This window comes from Tursiops truncatus, chromosome 7 (genome assembly GCF_011762595.2).
Source record: "Tursiops truncatus isolate mTurTru1 chromosome 7, mTurTru1.mat.Y, whole genome shotgun sequence".
Classification (NCBI taxonomy): domain Eukaryota; kingdom Metazoa; phylum Chordata; class Mammalia; order Artiodactyla; family Delphinidae; genus Tursiops; species Tursiops truncatus.
This window is the reverse complement of record NC_047040.1, coordinates 30,258,691-30,282,721: the sequence shown is the minus strand read 5'-3', so window position 1 is coordinate 30,282,721 and position 24,031 is coordinate 30,258,691. Positions and strand designations below refer to the sequence as shown.

Genomic DNA, 24,031 nt, shown 5'->3' with positions numbered 1-24,031 from the left:
GACCGGGGGAAGGGGACGGGTAAGCTGGGACTAAGTGAGAGAGTGGCATGGACATATATACACTACCAAATATAAAATAGATAGCTAGTGGGAAGTAGCCACATAGCACAGGGAGATATGCTCGGTGCTTTGTGACCACCTAGGGGGGTTTGATAGAGAGGGTGAGAGGGAGATGCAAGAGAGATGTGATATGGGGATATATGAATACATATAGCTGATTCACTTTGTTATACAGCAGAAACTAATACAACAAAGTAAAGCAATTATACTCCAATAAAGTTTTTATTTTTTTAAAAAAAAAAAGAAAACTGGTGTGGACCTAAAGACTTTTAATAGACGCTTTTTCTTTTTGTAGTTTCTTGCAGTTTGGTTTTTATTAATATCAGGCAATTGGGGACTTTTAAAGCCATTTACTCTGTATTTGAATTCTCATTGAGTGAGAGTTGCAAGGTAGAGCGAGTGTCTGGTGGCTGTTAACTGAGTCATGGGTCATTGAAAATGTAGTGTGCAGAATTGAATTTTGATTTCTTGAAAATGAGTCATTAACTTTTGGACCACATGCTCCTCTGTTCCCAGGAATGGAGTGACAGGGGCTCAATGCCTGTTCTTTCCAAAGCGTTGCATTTTCCTTGTCCCACCCACTTGAGTTTTGATGCTCTTTGAATTATGGTGTTTGATCTCTGTTTCTAAGGATTGAAGATTCTACCCATTCTTTCTTTGGATGAGTTGCTCCTGGCTGATGACTCTCGAATTGAAAATGATGTTTCCCCTGTGAACGTCCTAAGTTTAAATTCAGTGTTCTTCATATGGTCAGTGACTCACGTGTGGATAGCTAGTATGATTTATGGAGTTTTGCTGTCTGCAAAGTAAAATTTTCTCGTGGCCCTTGGGGAAGACGCTCAGAGAGACCCATCCCCTAGACTGCGCTGGACCAGTTGACAGAATCAGGAGATGAAGTTCTCTCTGCTTTCTTCCAAATGACTTGGATTAATAGTGGTGTTGTTTTCCATACCAAAGCCCAATTACATGGTGGAAGATTTTTAGTAATTGGGCCCTTTGGATTTTAAATCTTCTCAGGTCAGTGCCCACGAGGAAAGCCTTCGGTAGGAAGGACCCTGGGGCTTTGCACAGAAGGTAAATCTGATTTATAGGTGGACCTGGCATTACGTCTGTCACAAATACATTATGAATGGGCATTATACATTTTCTAACACACAAATCAACTCCCCCTGGCAAATTATCCCTCCTCCTAATGGATTACACCATTGGAAGTTCCTCATAATATTCATCCTAAGTTTTCACTTTTCTTAGTTTCATTACATTGATGAGTATATCCTTTTGCCTACGTCTTAGGGATGTTAGGTATATTAGGCTGAAGTTTATAAAATCACCTTACAATTCTCCATCTGGGCCCACTAAAATAGTAAAAAGCAGTTGTAGATAATACATGGCTGCTGATTTCTGTTCAACATTTATACTGTACTGGGGCACAAGGAATACACCTTTAAGTAGATAAACATTTTTCTTCTTAAATATGGGAAGTCATCTAAATAGCACTCAACCAGCTTTTCATTTGTTTAGCTGCCATTAAGTTAGGATTTTGTTTCTTTGCTTAGAGAGAATCATGTCCAGTGTTGGTTTCCTTTTTCTTTCTCTCTATCTTTTCCCTGTCTGCCAACCTCTTGCTACATGATGCTTCCCTACAGACTCTGGATCTTTACTTTTTGGGAGAAACTGTACCTGGACTGGCCTGTCTCTGAACACAGAAGCCAGAGATGCTTTCAGACTTGAAAACACAATGATGGGGCCTTCCACCACAAAGTGGAGCTAAATCTGGGATTGCATTCATTTTGGAAAACCAACAATAGACTGTGGTAGGACCTCTAACAGAATGGCTGAGGTCAGCAGGTAGGGGTGGACTCACTACCCATGCACAGAGCCTGTTCTGCCCTGGGAAAGGACCCAGCTGTCGTCCTCTCCCCATCCAGTCTGTAGGAGTGCACACACAAGGGGTCGGTATTTTTGTGTGATCCCAAACAGTTCAGTAATGTTGTAATAAAATGCACACTTCACATCTGTACTGTGAAATTCCTAAACCATAATGAATACTGCTTCTTGGCTTCACTTCGTGCAGTGGAATTAATGTTCCCTCATGAATTGGAGCGTGGTGCTCACTTGTTAACAGCCTCTTGAGGTAGGCCAGCTAGGTTAATCCAAGTCTGTTTTCTGTCGGTAGTCTAGGATTACATATTTCTCTGCCTGCCTGTGTTACATCTCACCTTCAAGATTACTTGTTTCATTTAACTGGTTCATTCTTTTCATCATCCAGCCTTTACTGAGCATGAAGTATGTGCAGGACAAGTGTTAACAAAGATCATTGTACAAGATCATTATAAAATAATAATCTAGATAGTTATTTTAAAAGATATAATCTAGACTCTTAGAAAATGGGAAATGACTAGCTCTGTTAAGAGCTTCCCAGAGGACTTGGTAGTGGGAGAAAAGGGCAAAGGGAAAAGCTGAGGCAGGGTGTGGAAGTGTGAGCGTGCATGGGGGTCAGGGAAGGACCAATGGTGGAGAAGGGCACATGTGGGGTATGTAAGGATGAAGTGGCCGGAAATGGGGCTGCAAACATGATGATGATACTGATAACAGTAGACTATGAAAGGCTTGGATGCCACATTCAGGAATTTAAACTTTATCCTAGTCATTGAGCAGTTTCTGTGTAGAGTAGTAAGATGATTATATGTATGTGTGTATAAATATATATACATATTCACACATGTAAATATGCACACACACACATACATGCATATATCATCCTTTTAAATACGACATCATTCCAGCCACTCATCATATATATATATATATATATATAAAATGCAGAAAAGAGGCTTTTTTACAAGAGAAGGTAAGAGCATTCCCTTGCATGCACCCTCTCTCTGTCTCTCTCTCTCTCTCTGTCTCTCTCTCTCTCTCTTTCTCTCTCTCTCTCTCTCTGTCTCTCTCTCTCTCTCTTTCTCTCTCTCTCTCTCTCTCTCTCTCTCTCTCTGTCTCTCTCTCTTCTTCTTCTCTCTACTCACTCTCTTACTCTCTTTCCCAGAACTGTTTTTGGACCAGTAGTACTGAAGAAGCTTCCATTAGTTTAGCCAGGGCAAGTCAGAGGATCACGGAAATGACCCCTACAGAGCAGGAAAGAGATTCTCTCCAGGTATTTTTCTTACCAAAAGAAAGGTCAGGTTCACTGTAACTACAGCAACAATAAGAACAACTATGATTTATTGAACATATAAGTATACTCTGTATGTAAGACATGTATTATGTGGTTTACATGCCTCCTACCATTTAGTCCTTACAGTAACCATCTGAGGAGGGTACTTTTTTTTTTTTTTTTTTTTTTTTTTTTTCCGGTACGCGGGCCTCTCACAGCTGTGGCCTCTCCCGTTGCGGAGCACAGGCTCCGGACGCGCAGGCACAGCGGCCATGGCTCACAAGCCCAGCCGCTCCGCGGCATGTGGGATCCTCCCGGACCGGGGCATGAACCCGTGTCCCCTGCATCGGCAGGCGGACCTCCAACCACTGCGCCACCAGGGAAGCCCTGAGGTGGGTACTATTATTAGCCCTGTTTTACAGGTGAGAAAACTGAGGCTCAGAAGTTAGCTTGCTCAAGGTCACGCAGCAGATAATGGAATTCAAGCCCAGCCGGTCTGACCACCACGCCACAAGCTGTGCGGGCTATAGGGACCATGGCCTCTCAGTGTCCAATTAGAAACTTTTTGCAAGTCAGTTTCTGGTGAGAATGGAGGGACGCGGCGCGCTGTAGGAATGATGGTGCTTTTTAGGATTGTCTTACTGTTGTGCCTCCCTCTTTGAGCAAATAGTCTTACAAGGAATGCGTAACACCTGCCTTTCTCTTGGTCAGCGTAGTGGCATGGATGAGTCCGATGCTGTATGAGAACATCCTCTGATCGTTGTAAAGTCCTTTATTGATATCGTATCTGTTGATAGTCATTCTAAATGTATGTAGGAACTAGACAGCAAAGCACATTTACAAACAGGACAGATATTTTGAAAATTACTATCGGCCCCCGAAGGGTCGGCCTCGAGGGTAGATGTGTGCACAGTCCCTCCAAGCCCAGGGTCAGGTGCCCATCAGCACGCAGGTGCCGAAGCCAGCCCTTGCTGATCGCCCTGTCCCCCCAGACTTTTTACCCGGTGGAAGCACAGCTGTCACAGTTAATGACCAGCTGTTTTTTATTTTAACAATGGCTATCAAAGCCCCCACACAAGTATTGTTTCTGTACTATTCCCTCAGCAACTTTGGTACCTGGTTCTCAAGCTTTAATCAGGTCACTGAACACAGTCTCCAAACCTGAGCCCCTCCCACCCACCCACCCCCCCCCAGGTCATCACGCAGAGTGAGTGCTTCCGGCTCAAGTGGCGCTGTCAGATCTCTGCTGGGTGGACTTCACAGAGAAGGCAGAGGAAGGTTAGACGGGGCTCAGGTGGAGTGTTTCTAAAGCCATCTTAGGCAAAGGATGTAGACTTCGGCTATTTCCAAAGCAGCTTAGAAACAGAGGGGAAAACAGTCTTGGTACTGGTCTTCCTGTATCAGAACTTTGCTCATTGTAGTGTCAGTATTCAGCATACAGCGAAGCCCAGGAAAGGACCCCAGGACCTCTTTAACCACTCGGTGCCTCCTCCCTGGTATGGGACTACTGTGGTACCATCATGCTACATTCATCTCTTGGCTCCTACGAGAAACTTGAGCTGATTTTTATTGTTGTTGCTCTCTGTATGTTTGCACCATTTTATATCCTAAGCTGAGTTCTTGATCTTGCAGCAGCATACTAAAAAGCAGTGTGAACTGGCAGGTTTGGGGTATGGTTTGCAGCTGGTCTATCACTTCCTCTTACTGGAAGCTTCAGCTTCAAGTATGATACAATTATCATAGTTTACAGGACCTGAGCTTATATTTGCATCTTTTTAAAAATACTCTTTCCGCATTAATTTTTTGGTAGATGAATAGTCCAATGCACTCATTTTATACGCTTTCTCGTCTTGGTATAAATTCATATGGTCCGGTGCTATTGAAATCAGAGCACCGGACCTGATTTCTAAGCACTGAGGTCTAAGCCCTTTGGACAGTTTTTGGAGATTGAAAACGATGACCAAGTGAATGCAGCCCTGGGTTACAGTAATATCTCTAACCATCCCCTTTACACTCATTGTCATTATTTAGGTTAAAATGTGTATGGAAGCCACAGTGGTTTTCAGCATGCACAGATTACTGCAGAAACTTCCTCTATTAATGGAAATTATTAGAGGATGGAAATGGTACTTGAACAGCAAGAATGATATTAATTATGGGAAAAGCAGTTGTATCTGGCAGTTGGCAAGCATGCGTTATTCTTCAGCTCTCTTCCATGGGTTTGTGTCCAGCCAGCATTAGAAATCCAAAAGCTTTTTATTTTGGCAAAGTGTTCACAGCATTTGGACTTCTCGCATCTAGATAAAAGATAATTTGGAAAGAAATTATGTTGATGAAATTGAAGAATTCAGTAATGAGTTCTGTGTAGATGAATCAATGCCCAATTAAATGATTATATCAAATCCAACTTTAAATGTTGACTTAAAATGACCACATTTTAAAGAGTTTGAAAGTAAAATGCTATACATCTAATCAGAAGAACAAAGTCCTGTTACTCAGCCTGGTAGGGGAATGGACTATTCTGATTGGTCCAAGAGTTTGATTAATGGAAGCTTAGGACAGGAATTACCTGTATGCTGAGAATGAGAATAGTTTGCAATAACCTAGCTTATTTTCATTCCATAGTTCCCTTTCCTTTTTTGCAACTTTTCTCTGTTTCTCAGGGTTGTTTTTTTTTTCCTTTTCCCCTGTCTACACCCCTTTTTCAAGGCTTTCTTCTCTGTTTATCCCTGTTTTAATGTTCTCACCACCCTCTACAAAATCTGTTTTTCTTTCCCACTGCTACTTTCACCTCTTCTTGTCCCTTCACAGCAGTGAATACAACCAATCAGAGCAACATTTGTTCCTTCATTCATTCACTCAATTAGCATTTACTGAGCCCTTGCCATGTTTAAGGCGCTAACTTGACCGCTGGAAGAGCTACCAAAACTACAGAAGTAGACACCTTGCCATCAGCACAAAAGTGCATTCTTGGGATCTGTAAAATGCCCAGTGAAATCAGATCGTTGAGCATATATGACCGGAACAACATAAAGCTGGAAAATTAGATGGCTGTCAGTTACTGAGAGCCTTTATTCACTAGTTAATAGAAAACCATTGACAGGGTGTGTGTGTTTGGTTTCGTTGTTCAAATTAGGTTTCGACACAAGAACATCAATTTTTCAGAAAGTCATCTGTTTAGTTCTTCCTTTCTCCTCCTCTCGTCTTCATTCATCTTCCTAGAACTGAATTCTGCTGGTATAGCAGTCGGTTGCAAAATAATTTTGTTAATATAAATCTAGGGCTATTGTGTGTCTGATTCCAGCATTAATGGTAGCATGGGTCTGGTAACTTTGTGAAGCTGCACGTTGAGGTACATGTTTAGATCAACAGTGATTATTCCCAGTGTGCCCAGTAATTTATTCTATCAGATAAGCTTCCCCTACTAGTGTACTAGTATTATTTTTGAGCTATTAGAATCTTTTCTAAGTAGTTACATACATAAGGTTCCTAATGGTTTTGATTTATACTCCAGATTCAAGTTTAAATCTCAACTATAAGAATGTTTCTAGGTTGTTTTTTTGTTTTTTTTTAAAGAAATGAAAATAAATCAGGACTAAATAAACAAAAGAGCTTGGGACTTCTCTGGTGGCGCAGTGGTTAAGAATCCGCCTGCCAATGCAGGGGACACAGGTTTGAGCCCTGGTCCTGGAAGATCCCACATGCTGCTGAGCAACTAAGCCCGTGTGCCACAACTACTGAGCCTGCGCTCTAGAGCCCATTAGCCACAACTACTGAGCCCGTGTGCCACAATTACTGAAGCCCGTGCTCTGCAACAAAGAAAAGCCACTGCAATGAGAAGCCCGCACACCGCAACAAAGAGTAGCCCCCTGCTCACCGCAACTAGAGAAAGCCCGCGTGCAGCAATGAAGACCCAACACAGCCAAAAATAAATTAATTAATTAACAAAAGAGCTTGAAAGGTGCAGTCTTAATAAGACTTAACCAAAGGACAGATGTCATAAAACTTCCTTAAAAACATTTTGATAGTATGTATCCTATTATTTCACAGGTCTGGTTCAAAAAACTAGGTAGCCATTAGGGAAACATTAATTTTTTTGTGTTAACTGCTACTGAGTAGATGTTTGAGACTTCTGTTTCTTTGACTCAATAAATATTAATGAACAAGGTGATATGCCAGGCCTTGAGAATGTAATGGCTCAAAAAGAGGCATTGTCTCAATTCTAATGAAGCTTGCAATCCGATGTCTTGTGTAAACCAAATTAATAGACTGACACCATTCATGAGTACTGAAAAAAAAACCTGTAATACAGCAGGATATTTTTAACAAAAATAACCTTTTATTAAGTTATTTTTATTAAAAATTATTTTTGCTATAACAAAAAATTAACATGTATACGTATATTAATGCCTCCAGCTTTTTTTTTTTTTTTTTTTTTTGCGGTATGTGGGCCTCTCACTGTTGTGGCCTCTCCCGTTGCGGAGCACAGGCTCCGGACGTGCAGGCTCAGCAGCCATGGCTCACGGGCCCAGCCGCTCCGCGGCATGTGGGATCCTCCCAGACCGGGGCACGAACCCACATCCCCTGCATCGGCAGGTGGACTCTCAACCACTGCGCCACCAGGGAAGCCCCCTCCAGCTATTTTAAATAAATATCACTAGGCAATTGGGGTTCAGCTGTATGGCTATGATGACCATAAGCACATTCAGAGTGCTCACAGACAGTCATAATTTCACGTGTTCCATCTCACTGCCAACATAGGTTTATTTGAACTTTCAGGTCTGATGCCTCAGTTCTTTGTTTAAGAAACAGAGCAACAGTAACTATAATGATCACTTCTAACATATGAGGCAGCATTAAGAGTGAGACAAGCACTACTTTGGGGTCAGGCAGATCTCAGTTTGGATCTTGTCTTTGCCACCGTATGACCCTTTGGGCAAGTTGCTTTAACATCCTCTGAACTCTAGTTTCCCCGTGTGTAAAATGAGGCAGAAATGGAAATGGTCACATTGATTTTAACGCATGATACTGATTGTAGAGTGTTCCAGAGAATCTTTTCTTTCTAGTAATTATAATGGGAGTGATTTGAACTTGCCCACTGACTAAACTATTAAAAAAATGCTGAAGAGCTTAACATTTTGCATGTATTTACATTGTTTAGTCTTTATAAATGCAAGTATATTTTAAATATGCTAGAGAGCTTTAGTCAATGAATATCCTTTATAAGACTTAATCGTTAGAAGAGATAGTATGAACTCATAAGGAATAATGTGAACAAACTATTATCATTTTCAGATTTAGTCATATTTTGAAGGTCAACTTTGTTTCTTTTAGGATGTATAAAGAAGGTTGTCACAGAGTACAATAAACTAAAACAGCAGAGGAGTAAATAACTCACATGTTATATCCAAGAAACGATTGGAAACCAAATTCAATAAGTACTGGGTATTAGAACCTAGTGATTACTGTAACTAACCAAAACTCCACCTAAGTTCTTTTATTCTGTTCCTGGAAAATACAGGACAGGTGTGAACAGACAGATTTCTTGGAGAATGCTTTTCCTAATACCTTTTTTTTCATCTTTTCATCAGACCTTTGTCTTCTGCCAAGTAAGATGTCAGTCAGTGTTATATGTCAGTCAGTGTTACAAGATCTCTTTTTGTAGGTAGACAGATGGGAAAAGGAAATGAGGAGTGGTGTCTGGCTCTTTAATTAAAGATGTAGAGCCAGAGTTTGCTCTTCAAGCTTATTGGCAAGACACATATGCACACATGTACACACGCACACACACACATACACTAACGCACAAAGTGCATCTGATAGATGAAGCCAAGTTTGTAAATTGTATCCACAATCATAGTTTCTATGGTAACTGTATCTTAGGCCCAGACACAAACAGAGCTGGGCAGGAGATGTCTGATTTTATTTTCTCCAAAGATAATCACCAGAGAGATCATTCAGGCTGTTGCCCAATGTGTACATATGTATATGTGTACATATGTATATGTGTACATATGTATATGTATATGGCTAGAACTTGGATGGTGCTAGCATGAGATTTAATGCTTAAATCCCAATAAATGTGTTATAACTTTATAATGTTGCAGATTGCTTTGCTATCTTTGTCATTCAGCTTTAAAATAACTATGTGCGTACATATAGTTACTATATTAATAAGGTGTAATTGGTTAACATAATGTGGAAACTATATACAAGATAACTTTTATATATGTGTGTAGGTTAGAAGGGACTTTGAGGATTTATGTTTTAACTCCAACATTTTACAAGGGAGGAAAATATAGGCACAAAATGGTTAAAAGGCTTATCCAAGAGTTATTTTAAAAATATTTTTATTTGCTGTATTTTCTAAACTAGCAGATGTTCTAAGCAAGTCTATAAGCTGAATACCCAGTTATTTGACAAAATTACTGAAATTAAATTAGAGAAAATAAACACTTCAGAAATAATGGTTTGAACGAGTGTGTGTACTTTTGCTTCTCTAGATAGCATATTTGTAAATACATATCTCAGGAATAATATACTTCACATTGCAAAAGAGAAATAATTAAGCAGCTTATTTTAATTAGTTTCTTTTTGTTTAGATGGAATATTGTCCGTTGCCCTTCCTCCAAACATGTAGCATTTTAGCAGAGTGTCTGAATATTAGAAGATTCTCAAAGCCAAGTTTATAACTTTTTAGATGTTTTTATTGAGTTGATTCCTTTAAAAACCTTCCAGCCAAACCTATAGCTAGGTAAAAGCAATGTAATTAAAAGAAAGCTTCTGGAAACTGCTCAAAAATATCTGTCATGTTACCAACTTGAAATGAAAGGCGTATTTCCTAAAATGGCATCTACATTTTTATACTTTGCATTTTAATCTTATGATGTGTCTGGCAGCGTGAAACTCATTCTTGGGTAATGGGTCTGAGTAAGACATATTTGTAAGTGAGGATGTTATGTGTAGGTGAAAAAGCTGTGTTGCACCTTTGCACAGCCTTTCCATCACAGCAGCTTTTAAATTTCCTCAGGAAAATTGACTTATGGGACATAAATTACAACATTGGCAAAAATGTGTCCTGACCTGTAGGAATAGGAAAACATGTTAATTTTGAATTGTTTCCACTTTTTATCATCAGATATTTGATTTATCCTTTTATTTTTAATGAATTGTTTAGAAACGTTTGAAAGGGCATTAAATCTTCCCCTCTTCCATTAATCTGCAAATGGGGGAAACAGGGGTGTTAAATGGCCTCTTTAGTATATTGCTTTATGAAACTGCTGATTCTTGCAATGCCGGGCTACAAATACACACTAATTTAAGGAACACTGAATGTAAGTGGCAACCTCCTTGCTTTTGTAGAGAAAAGACTAATAGCTTTATTTTAACAAGGCTCTTAACACCCCAGCCAGCAGCAGGCACTGAGTGAATGAAATTGGGAGAACTCCCATGGACTAAAAGCATCTTAATTCAACATCCCCCCCCCCCCCCGCTCGCCCCCCGCCCCCAAACACCAAGCCCTCCTGATAGGCTGTCATAAGCTGTCATAATCCAAACAAAGAAGACCGCCATGTGCAAGGCATACCAAGGTATGAGCTTTTCACGTTGTTTTGAATGAGCTCTCTGAAGTTTCACTTCCTGAGCAGCAGAGAGATAAATATGCCCAAAATCCAAGCATAAGTTCTAACATTACATTGTTGTGGAAAAGACTATGTTTCTGTTATGGCTTAAGTCAAGATTATTCCTATCAGATGTATATTTAGGTCATTACATTAAAAAAAAAAAAAACCCTGCATGATACCAAGTGAGATAAAGGGCTTCTTTAAAAAAAATTAATTGGATCAAAGCCGCTGACCTTATGTTTTTGTGATGCGAGACATTACCTAATAAGGAGTTCTTCAAGGAGACGCATTTCTGAGTCTTGTTGAGCACAGAGCAAAATGAGAAATGAGCTTATAAATGCCTCTGCCAGTTCTCTCTCCCCTCACTCCCTCCAAAAGTGGCTTGACTTCCTAAGGACCCGACTAAAACTTATAATTAGTTTCTCTTTGGCAACCCTCTAGCTGCAGTTTCCTACTTTCAGTTCACAGCTATTTGTAAGAATCTTTGTCCCCAACACAATAATCTGTATTGCCACCATTTCTGATTGGGATAGTAAAAGTGATCAAATTACAGGAGGAGATTAGATAAGTTATGATTTATCCATAAATCTTATATAGCTATTAAAATTCACGTTTGTGGAAACATGTCTACTAGCACAGGAAAACACCAGTAGTAAATAGTTGGGAAAAATTTCTGTATACCATTAAAATATGTATATATTTGTAAATGTTAACAGAGGTCATCTTTGGGTGACTTAGGGAGAAAAAAATAGGTAAATCTGTTTTTTAAATAATGGAACGCAAATGTATTGCTCTCATCTCCCTTGACCAACCGTGTGTCCCTGAGCAGGAAATGACTTTTCTCATCTCTGTGTCTTAGAGTACTTAGCATACGACTCTAATATTTAGTCACTAACAAATGTTTATTTACTTGAACGTATTAATCTCATTTTCTGAGCATGATAGCATAAGACAGTGCAACCAGGGGGTGTTTATCTATTAGAAAACTGTAAAGATTTTCAACACCATAGAGTCTGGCTTTCAATAGAGCACCAAGCAACATCTCATTGCCAATTCCCACGTAGCCTTTTACAGACTTTATCAGTCAATGTTCAGTTGCAGAGAACAATACACACTCTAGCTAGCTTAAGCAGGAACAAATTTATTACACCATGTTAACAGGCTTACAGAATCATAAGGAAGGCTAGGAAACGAATTCTTAGATAAGCTTTCAGGAATGACTTCCCAAACCACACAATAGAACTAGGCTACTCAGGGAGCTTCTGCCATTTCTTTGAGGAAGGTTTTGACTCCACAAGCCACACAATAATGCCTATATCAGAAGCCACCATAATTAGGAAGGTGCCACAAACAGGAATTCACCTTTAGTGCCACCAGCTCCAAAGCTAGCTATGAAAGCTATACTCCACCCCCAGAAACTAGCAATGGCACATCTGCTAACACTGCCATGGGAAAACCAAGCACACCTTTGGACGTTCTTGCCAGAATCAACAGTGGAAGCATAGCCACTGCCTCAACTCCATTTCTCAAATGACATGGCCCACCTTAAATCACACCCAGAACATTGACTACAAGGGAATTCTGGGAAAGGTAGTTTTCGGCTTTCCAGGCTCTATGGTTCAGAGTGACCCTCGACAAGGAGGGAGGATCGAGTAAAGCTCTCCAACACACCATATGAGCCACAGATCTTGTCTTACTGAAGCTCTTGGCTGCTTTTGACACTGTGAACCACTCCCTCTTTTGTGGAATTCTTTTCCCTTAATTCCTGTGAACGTTCTCTCCTTGCTCTCTTCCTGACCAACAACTTTTACTCAGAATCCCTCCTGGGTTCAACTTTTTTTTTTTTTGCCTGCCCCTTAAATTATGGTATTTCTAAGATTATTATTGGCATTCTCTCCTTTCATCACATGTCTTTTCTTCTACTCTGTCACTGTAGATTCTTCCTGGGCAGTCTAATTCTTTTCCAAGGTTTCAGGCACCAACTATAGGCTGAATGTTCCTCAATTCTACACCTCTAGTCCAGATTTTTCTTCGGCATTGCAAACTTTTATACTCAATTATCTCTCAGGCATTTCCATCAGATGTCCCAACTCAAGCTTAATATATCTAAGTGTTCCCTCCTCCAACCCCTACCCCTACCCCCTAAATCTGTTCTTTTAGTCCCATCTCGGCAACAGTTATCAGATTCACCTAGTTGCTAAGTTCAGAAACTTAGGCATGATTCCAGACACATCCTTCCCATTAATTCTCAGTCAGTTGTATTAAATTTACCCTCTTAACATCTTTATGATGCTCCCTTGTCTCCATCCTTTTGAATAGCCCCTTGTTTAGGCCTTTATCATCTCTGACTTAGACTGTCACGGGAACCTCCATACTATGGCAAGAATAATCTCTCTAACTGTTCAATATGAGCTATCACTTATGGAATATCACTTCTCAGTGGGTTCACCATCAACTAATGGTAAAATCAAGTTCCTTGGCATGAGCTCCTCCAAGATCCAGTCTATGGCAGTTTCTCCAGAGCTTGGACTCTGGGATCAGATAGACCTGAACATTGTCTCAGATATGCCGTGTCCTAGCTGTATGACCTTAGGCAACTGCTCAGTTTTCTCATGTGCAAAATTGGGCAACCATTGGGGATATTTGGGAGGAATGAATGGGCTAATGCAAATAAAACATTTAGCCTTGTGCTTGGCACTCAATAAGGGCCAAATAAGTGTTAAATTGTAGTAATCAAAGAAGTACTAAAAAATGGAGGGAGAGTCCGTGTTGGATAGTCTATGTTCTTGGGTAGACTCAATATTGTCTATATGTCAGTTCTTCCCAGCTTGATCTATATATTCAACGTACTCCCAGTCAAAATCCCAGCAAGTTACAAACTGATTCTAAAGTTTATGTGGAGAGGCAAAAGTCCCAGAATAGCCAACACAATGTTGAATGAGAAGAACGAAGTTGGAGGACAGACACTACCCAACTTCAAGACTTACTATACAGCTACAGTAATCAAGACAGTATGGTATTGGTGAAAACAATCTACAAATAGATCCGTGGAAGAGAATAGAGAGCCCAGAAATAGACCCACAGAAACACAGTCTCAACGGATCTTTGACAAAGTTGCAAAAGCAATATAATAGAGCAAAAATAGTCTTTTCAACAAATGGTGCTAGAACAACTGAACATCCACATGCAAAAAAAAAAAAGAAGAAGAAGAAAGAAAAAAAGAATCTAAACACAGACCTTATAGTCTTCACAAAAATTATCACAGACCTAATGTAAGATGCAAAACTGTAAAACTCCTAGAAGATAACATTGGAAGAAATCCAAATGACCTTAAATTTGGTGATGACTTTTTAGCTGTGACACCAAAAGCATGATCCGTGATATATATGGGAACTCTCTGTACGTTCCTCTCAATTTTGCTACAAACCTAAAACTTCTCTAAAAAATAAAATCTATTTAAAAAAATTGTACTAGTGGCAATAATATTGTTGTAATCATAATAGTAGCACCAGTGATATTGTTGCTACTGTTCCTAATATCCTTTTCCTTAGAGCCTCTGTTTCTTCTTTTACCAAAATGTTGACATTCCCTGGGAACACAGTGCTCCTTTTATGCCTCCATGTTGTTTCACTTTGGTTCTGTCTACTGAGAATGCCTTCTCCTGCTACTCCTACCCCCTCCTCCTCCTAATAAACTCCTCCTCATTCATATTCAAGTTTAAATGAAGCTTCAACACCCCCATGAAGCTGTCTTCAACTCTCCCAGGTGGACTCTGGTATCTGTTCCTTCAGACTCCCACTACCTCCTTCAGACTGACACTCCAGCGGTGATCTCATTGTACTGTAATTGTTTGCAGGCCTGTCTCTTTTGTATTTAAAGCAATGAAGAAATCAAGCCGCTGTTCATTGTTTTGAAAGTGGTACCTAATGTGCCATTAAAATACAGAAAGTGTTCAGTAATTACTAATTGAATGATTGTATTAAAGATGCTGCAGTATTAATAGGGAAACACACAAATACGTATACAATTGGTGAAGAATGGAATAATTTTTTAATTGAAGTATAGTTGATTTACAATATTGTGTTAGTTTCAGGTGTACAGCATAATGATTCGGTTATACATATATATGTGTATATCTGTGTTCTCTTTTTGATTCTTTTCCATTATAGTGTATTACAAGATATTGAATCTGTGCTCTACAGCAAATCCTTGTTGTTTATCAATTTTACTCTCATACTCCCAATTTATCCCTCCCCTCCTTCCCCTTTGGTAACCATAAACTTGTTTTCTATGTCTGTGGGTCTGTTTCTGTTTCGTAAATAAGTTCATTTGTATCATTTTTTTAGATTCCACATATAAGCAATACCATATGATATTTGTCTTGCTCTGTCTGAATTACTTCACTTAGTATGATAATCTCTAGGTCCTTCCATGTTGCTGCAAATGGCAATATTTCATTCTTTTCTATGGCTGAGTAATATTCCACCATATATATGTGTGTGTGTGTGTGTGTGTGTGTGTGTGTGTGTGTGTGTGTGTGCGCGCACACACACACACACACACACACACACCCCACATCTTCTTTATCCACTCATCTGTTAGGTTGCTTCCATGTCTTGGCTATTGTAAATAGTGCTGCAGTGAACACTGTGGTGCCTGTATCTTTTTGAATTAGAGCTTTCATCTTTTCCAGATGTATGCCCAGGAGTGAGATTGCTGGATCATATGGTAACCCTATTTTTAGTTTTTTTGAGAAACCTCCATACTGTTTTCAAGAACAGAATGATTTTTGATGTATAAGCATGCCATCCATCTTTTGAAACCTGGCCTTTGCTCTTCTACTTCCATGAAGTTTTTCCAAACACCTTCATCTGTGCTTCTGCTAGTAACATCCTGAATGACATTGGTTCATGCATTGTCCTACATTACTCTTTAATTATTTCATTTCTGATCCTTGTTTTCCCAACAAGACTAAAAGCTGCTTAAGGATAAGGATCATCCTACATTTCACAGAATCTAGCATGCCAGCAGCTTACCAGAACCACAGCACATGGGCGCTGCCTCCTGAGATCCCAGAATGTTGACTGCCATCATTAGGCCAGGCCAGTTCAGATAACGGCCCTGAAAGTATTAACTTGGAGTTTTGTGGCCACGTGAAAAAAATTAGTTGTAAAATGTCTAAAGCCATCCTAAGGATACATAAATATGATGTTTTTCTTTTTTTTTTAATTTTAATTTTACCCACAGTCTCCTAAAAGACCCACCTCATTCCTTATTCTTCTGTATCTATGGCAACGAAGCATGATGTTTTTATAACAACCACAATTAGTAATTGTCAACATATTTCTGGTATTTACATTAATTCTCCCTCCATAAAAAAATAGGTCAAAAACAAAACAAACCTTAGATAGGAGTGACTGGGGACAATACTTCTATCCATCGCTTCTTTTTCTGTGCCATTTATTTATCCCCTAACTGTCTGACACCATCCTTGCCCCTAGTTTTTGTTAAAAAGGTTAGCAGTTTAAATCAGGGCTTTATCTTAATGCAGAGAATTCTGTCTCTCTGTAGTTACTTCTAAAGCTGTAAGTGCAATCTTCATCCTACCTAGGTCGCTATTGGGCTGTCAACCTCTCAGATGACGCCAGGTGCTCCTATGTATTGGTGAAATATAAAGAGGTTTTACAGGGCACACTCCTAAGGGCCTCCTGTAATAACGTGACACCAGGAATAGTCTTTCTTAACTCTAAATGTGCATATATTCTCGTTTTGCAACACCTCCCCTGACAAACCCTCCCTACACACACCACCCAAGCTGGGATGGTGGTTGCATAGAGAGCTGGGACTTTTCGTAGGAGGAAAATAAATTCCAGCTTGAGTACTACCCAGAAAAATTTCCTCTACAACCTTGACACTGTTACTTCCTGTGCTTATTAGCAAACTCCCCCTTCCCCTCCATTATAAGAGGCCAGGTTTTCTATTTACCCCTTCCATGCACATTATATGAGAGCTACCCTAGCACAAGAGTGAGGACACGGGTGGCCATAAACCACATGTGTTGACGGGAAGAGGTGAGGAATTGATCAGTCACCAAGTACCTTCCAATACCATGTTCGTCCCATATGTGTCTTTAGTTGGTATGATAGATGCAGAAAAGTCTTCAGATTCATGGCACTAACACACTTTATTGAGAACCTACCGGCGCCAGTCACTCAGTGCCCATCAGAATCTCAGAGGCTGGTGGAAGAGACCTGAAGAGAGGTGAACACAGGAAGTACATAGGAAGGGACAAAAACCAATAAAGACCAACACTAGATTGAAAATAGTTTGTCACTTCTCTGTTTATAAGGGAGCGGGCTCAGTGAGGTTCAGGTGATCAGAGAGGGCTTCATAGAAGCTGTGGAAGAGGTAGCTGATTGCCACCGATCCCAGGTAGTAAAGAAAGGTTTCGTGGAAAGTATACACTCTTATCACAGCCAAGAGGAGCCTAAGGAGACGTGATGACTAAATGTAATACGGTGTCCTGAACAGAAAAAAAATTAGATAAAATCTGAATAAACTATGAACTTGAGTGAACAATACTGTATTAATATTGATTTATTAATTGTAAGAAATATACCATAGGAATATGAGATGTTAGTTATAGGGAAACTGGGTGCAGACTACATGGGAACTCTCCGTACCATCTTCTCAATTTTCCTGCCAGTCTAAAGCTGTTCTGCAAACTAAAGCCTATTTTGAAAGAAAAAAAAAAGCGGTCTTAACAATCTACAGACTACCCCTGGCATGGTGACAGGAGGGAGTCAGTTTGACAATGACCCTTTTTTTGAAAGAAGTGACTTTGTCGTTAAATGCCATGTTTGTGACTCGATCATCAATTCCTATAACGATGCTGAGTTCTTGCCTGCTTTCCCGTGGTTAATTTTTGGCAGGCAGCAGCAGCATTTGTGCAGTGATTACAATTTTGAGATGCATTGACAGTAACCAGGGTGCATAATGGATCTTCATCTCTAATTACTTTTCTCTCCACAGGTGTCTGGAAAGGGTCCAGATGGGAATGCACACAACCTCCGCTTTGAGGGGATGGAGAGACAGTACGCCTCCTTACCCAGGTAGATCACCATCCCACCCGCACATAAAGTCTTCAGAAAATACACATGAAATAGAAATCTGGCTCTGAAATGGGGAGTATGTTATAATTTTGCCTTACTGCATCTGCCACAGCCCTCGTGCCATCTTCACAACTGTGCTAATAATTGAAACACTTGTGGGTTATTTTTTAAGGGAAGAAAATAGTATATCATGGCAATTGAACATGTCAGCAAGAATATTGGATTCTGAATGGAAATCCTAAGCCATTGCTATAAACATGGTATTGAACAGCCTGTACCCAGCTTAGAGACAATAAAATAGTAAATCCTCTGTCCTAGGAATTACCCACAAGGAAGGGCATGCCAGCCTTAACCCTGGAGCTTCATGTCAAAAAGCAGGGTGTTAAAAAGCAGGAGAGAAATATGAACCTGGAAAGGGGTTCTTTGCTTGATTTAGAACCTGACCGTGTTCTTCGGGCAATAAGCAAATATTGCTGAGAGGCACCGACACAGTGTGGGGAAAAGACAGCTGCGTGGGAAAGTTCGCTTGGTGATTCTGGCCTAACAGGATCCACTTATGCTGTAACTAGACACCCCTGAAAATGAGATACAATTCTCAAAGGTTTGTGCTCTTATCTGTGAGATGAAGAATAATTTTAGTCTGTAATCAATGGCACATGACAAAGAGGAAACCTTTCCAAGATGACATACAGTGCAGTGACTATGGGAGTTGAGTGAGTTGAGAGTGTGAGAATTTGTGGGTTTGAAAACAAAAAACAAAGAAAGGTTAATGCCAGGCAGAAAACTAAAATGTTACAGAATATCTGCTTTTAAAGGGGGTGGGGGGCGGTGGGGAGGACCCTAAGTAGATCTTTTCTATCATCATACTGAATTGTTAAAGTGCTAACTCGGAGCTGGGTTACCGTTTTGAGTTGCATGTTGGCTGTATTTCTGCGTGTGAAATGACGAAAAGAACAGCCCGAGTATTACAACAGGCATAGCCCAAGTGACCATTTGCTCTTATAAACAGTAATGTTGATTTTCAAGAGTAATAAATTCTCAAATCTACCAGAGAACCAATTCTGAACGCTGACTGGGCAGGATACCCAAAATACAATATTTTAAAAGCTCCTGTACAACTATATTTTATCTGCATTTTCCCTTTTTATATGTTGTCTCCTAGTTATTTTTCTCATCCTTGATTTCTTTCCTCTCCTTATTTTTTTCCCTGGCTTAGTAGTTTGTTTTCATTTTAAAAAATAGAAGTAGTCTCCAAAATTCATTTTAAATATAAAATTTCTGGCTTTCAGTATTGAAGTGCATGGAAATTGTGGTTAAGGCAGATGGAAAGTACTGTATTCTTAGGATAGGAAGAAAAAGGAAAACTGGAAACAGTTTAATGTCTTCCTGGCCAACTTGTACTCAGACTGCGGAAATGGATTTTTTTTTTTTTTTGGTACAAATCAAAAACACAGAAATAGCATTTATAAGTACAGAAATTCAACAAATTTCGCTCATTCATTCCTTCCCCAAGTATCTACTGATCATCTACTATGCATCAGGCCCTGAGAATCTGGAGACTGGGGATGCCGTGGCTCTAGACACCTAGACAAGGACCCGCCATCTAGGACGGGAGGCAGCAGAACAACTTTTTGTGAGAGTGCAACCAATGCTTAGATTGGTAATGATTAACATAAAGTCCTCTGAATTTCCAACTCCTATTTATTTTAATTAATAAGCCCTGAAATGCTCAGCCATGGCTGACTCTAAACACATCTATTTTAGGATTAAACACTGTGGAGGGAGTGTTTTGACAGAGGCAATACGTTGATGCTGTTTGTGGCTCTGGAGCTATCATCGCAATATATGAATTGACAAAATCCTGCCAGCCCCGAGAATATAACTGTAGCCAAAAGTGAGGCATCTTAGACTGAAAACAGTTTTGACGAACAGTGCACTCACACACGTAACACAATGGTAGAAGTGATGAGCTGCACGTGCTAACACACCTTTTTAGCTACCTGGCAAGAAGGAGTCGTGATGGACGATAAATAAGGCTCAGACAAGTGCATGAGAGGTCCCTGGCACTGGTCTCTTAACGCAGGGGCTTGAACTTGCGTTTCCATCTCAATTATCTAAGGGGGATATACAAAGTATCCCCACCAACATGCTCTGATCCATGGAGGGTGGGTCCATATTTACCCAACAGGATGCAGAATGCCGAGGCAGGGGACAAGCTACTGGCCTCTGTGTGCCGGTGACATTTACCCTGGTTTTCTAGTCTTCTCCCGCCCCTAGAGATTTTACTGTCCACTTAATTGAATCACCCCAGCTCCACTGCTCCTTTGGTCAGGGGAGTGAGGCGAACACATCTCTGTAGGCACCAGATCCCCTCTTAGTCACAGAGGTGGGGAGCTTTAAAATATTTATGGAGTTAAATTTTTCATTAAAAATCGGAATAATTCTATCTACAGGAAGTCAGTGGCCAACCTTATAGGGGACTTAATATGCTACTGACTGATTTGGTTCCTATGCTGTTTGTGGAGAGCATCACAGGAGTTTTAAGATACACTCAACAGTGTTGATTTATATGCCAAACTTGGAGCCATCAACACGGAGAGAAAATGCCCCCTGGTGCATGGAGTGGGGGAGGAGCCCCGGTCAAGGGACACCCTGCTATGCTTTCATGGAACGCTGTCATTTTAAAGTGGGCCGTGCAGCCTGCTGCCAGGCTGGATGACACCTGACAACGTAAAGCCAGAACCCTAGCCAGTTCAGGAAAAAGATAATTCCCAGCACTTGCTAGTTATGAGGTTGCCTAAGGCTAAGGGCTAAGCGATGTTAAGTGTTATCGTTAAGCAATTTTAAATCTTCTGCCTCTGAAGAAAAATGACTTTATTTCTTTCCTCCTGAGGGTGCTGTTTTGGGAAGCAGAGCATGGTTGTACTACAGCCTCGTTAGCAAGCGCCAGGCTTTTCCCAGGGCCAGTGTTTTAGCATCCTCTCCAGCCCCCACTTCTCTCTGGTAGTAAACAGAGCAAAATCAGCATCCCCTTATTCTTGCCTGACACAAATTATTACTCGCCCTGGGTGAGCAGAGAAGTGGCTGTTTCCAGGGCTGCTCTAATGTGTGAACAACAACGTGCGTATTTTTGCAAACAGCTTCTTTTTCACTTCAGCCTCCCAGCCTCTTTCAATCCTCGCAGGCCCCATTCTGATTTTACAGGCCTCCTCCAGGTCCGTCTGTTCAGCAGTGAACTCTCTCCTCTCCCATCTGAAGCCTCCGTCATTCCCACCTGGCCCATCCCCGGCCCCATGGGATCCCATTATCCCTTCTCTGCAGGTGGCTCAGTGCATCGGCACACGAGGTTGCTCTTCCGGGCTTGTAATCAAGTGTTGAGTCCTGAGGAGGGAACAAAAAGGCTCTGCATCTCTTCTGTGGTCCTACATGCGTGAGTGCCGAAAGGTTGCTGGAGAAACTCATAAAAGCACTCACTGGTTCCTCTACAAAATTCACATTATCCAACCCCAGCTGGGCCCCTGCTGCTGTCCAGAATTCCTTTTAGTCGTGCTGTCGACTCCCTTGACTATCCCCACAGTGGCCATTCCAAACCTTTTCTGCTCCCGTTAAGTTCTGCAAAGATGACTAAGCCCCCCAAGCCCAATCTCTAGAGATGATCTCACTTCCTTTCCTTTACAGCCGTGAGACATTCAACCTTAGTTCCTCAACTTCTCCCTACAATTCAGGCTTGCTCTGTCTTCACTAACACACACCTCCCAAGGGGAGACATGAAGGTGTGGACTTGGAGTCAGGCCATGATTACAGCCCCATCCATCACTTCTCACCTGGGTGACCTTGGGCAAGGATCCAACTGGTCCAGGCTCAGTTCTTTAATCTGCAAATTGGGGATTATATTAGGGACTCTGTACAGCGCCTGTATGAGTATTAAATACAAATGATACAAGCAAAACCCTTAGTGAAGAGCCTGCCTGACATAGTTTAAGGATTCTTTTATATTGTTAGTTCTTTTTAATTTTCTCTCTGGGGATGACATGTTCCTTTCTTTTATGAGTCAAACCTATACAGCAGAGCTCATTCTCACTGGCTTCTTGGGGGACCCTACACAGTCAACTACCCCTCTCTCAGCTGCATCTTCAAGCCCTTGGCAATTGCTTTCCTCCCCCTGCCTACTACTCTGAATGCATAGTCTCAGCTGCACAGTTCACTGGGAATTCCTCAGCGTGGAGAAGGGAAGCACCAGCAGCTCATGGAGATATGCTGGGGACATAACTGAGGCTGGAGGATTAGCCAACGCTTAGGGAAGGACCAGCAGTCCGGATGATCAAGGAAGAGGGCACAGCAAGCTGAAATGATCTGAATGATAAGCTGTGCTGTGGACATGCTGGGAGACAGCAATCCTTATAAATAGGGAGTTCATATCAGGGATATAGGAGCTAACTCGGGTCTAGGTAAGAGGCCAATAAGACTTAGATGCAGACCCAGTGTGTCCCCGGTGGTGGAGACCCACCCAGTGTGAGTTAACCAGCAAGGCTGGACATGATGTTTGTGCTCCTAGGACAGATATGATGAGGGAGCAACACTCTCTGGACCAGCGCGGGGAAGTCCTGAGATATCGCGAAAATGCTCCTGTTGTCTCAAGACTGGACAGTGCTGACTGAGCCTGCAGCTGTAGTGACTCATAGCCGAGCAGGGCTCAGGTGGCAGGACTACCCCCTGAGCTTGGCTGTAGTCCATCCGAGAAAACAAAGATCTTCCCTTAACCCTCCTTCCTCCTCCAATTCCCACTTTCCTGCTTTAGGAAAAAGTGGCTCTATTTCCACACCACCCACTGAACTCTTGCCTCTTGCCCCAGGCTTCTGAACATGTCACTGATGCTTCCAGCGGACTCTGCTTCCAGTCCTTTTCTTTCTTTCTTTTTAATTTTTATTTTCTACTGGAGTAGAGTTGATATACAATGTTGTGTTAGTTTCAGGTGCACAGCAAAGCACCTCAGTTATACACACACATGTCTCTATTCTTTCCAGCCCTTTTCTTTTTTTCTTTTTTTTTTTTTTTTTTTGTGGTACGTGGGCCTCTCACTGCTGTGGCCTCTCCCGTTGCGGAGCACAGGCTCCGGACGCGCAGGCTCAGCGGCCATGGCTCACGGGCCCAGCCACTCGCAGCATGTGGGATCTTCCCAGACCGGGGCACGAACCCGTGTCCCCTGCATCGGCAGGCGGACTCTCAACCACTGCGCCACCAGGGGAGCCCCAGCCCTTTCCTTTATGTGGATTCTCTCTGAGCTGCCTCCTCTATTCTTATAGGTTCAGTTCTCATCACTACGACGATGAATCCAAAATGAACCTTCCTATCTCACTCTTATTGTGACTCCAGTTACAGTTGCTGCTTAATACCCATCCTCCTACCTCCAAGAGACCTCAAAGCCCCCATGCCACAACCCAAGCCCTCTGCCACCTTTCTTTAGTTCTTCCTTCTTTCAACGTCCATAACATTGATTTAGCACTTTACCAGTGCCACTGAAAACACCTTGAATTAGATATTGATTCTTTGCTGCCACTTTCCACCACTATTGGATTATAGATCCCTTGGAAGAAAGGATATTGTTTTATATCCATCGTTTTTTACACCTATCAACAGGACCTAACATAGGACCATGTATACAGTAAGTTTTTAATATGTGGGTACAAAGATGAGAATAGATTTGTTTTTATATAAGTAAGTTGTAGGAAAAAATTCCTCCCAAGATTTTTTGACCATTTACTTTAGGGCACTATTTTCCAGGAAGAGTATTGATTTTCCCATGAGAATGTCCCTTTTCCCTGGAATCAGTAAAGCCCAGACTTCCAAATAGTTATCTCCTGTTGAGCGCTTACCATGTACCAGGCACTCTTCTAAATTTTGTATCCACTGACTGACTTAATGCTCACAACAGTCCTATGACTCAGTACCAACCCTATTATTATCCTCATTTCATAGGCGAGGACACAGGCAGAGAGAGATCAAGTGAAATTGTCCAAGTTCAACAGCTGGAAGTGGCAGAGTTGGGATTTGAACCCAGGCAGTCTGGCTGCAAGTTTGTACAATTA

The 24,031-nt window shown here is 41.2% G+C and overlaps 1 protein-coding gene across 3 annotated transcripts in view; it reads left to right on the top strand.

Moving 5' to 3' along the window:
• PARD3B (par-3 family cell polarity regulator beta) overlaps positions 1 to 24,031 on the top strand; it is a 1,035,628-nt gene that overhangs the window by 942,970 nt on the left and 68,627 nt on the right. For all 3 annotated transcript variants that reach the window (XM_073807366.1, XM_073807365.1, XM_019939073.3), the window contains one exon: positions 17,866 to 17,945. In XM_073807366.1, coding sequence (XP_073663467.1) covers positions 17,866 to 17,945 — 80 coding nt within the window. The remainder of the gene's footprint in view (positions 1 to 17,865; positions 17,946 to 24,031) is intronic.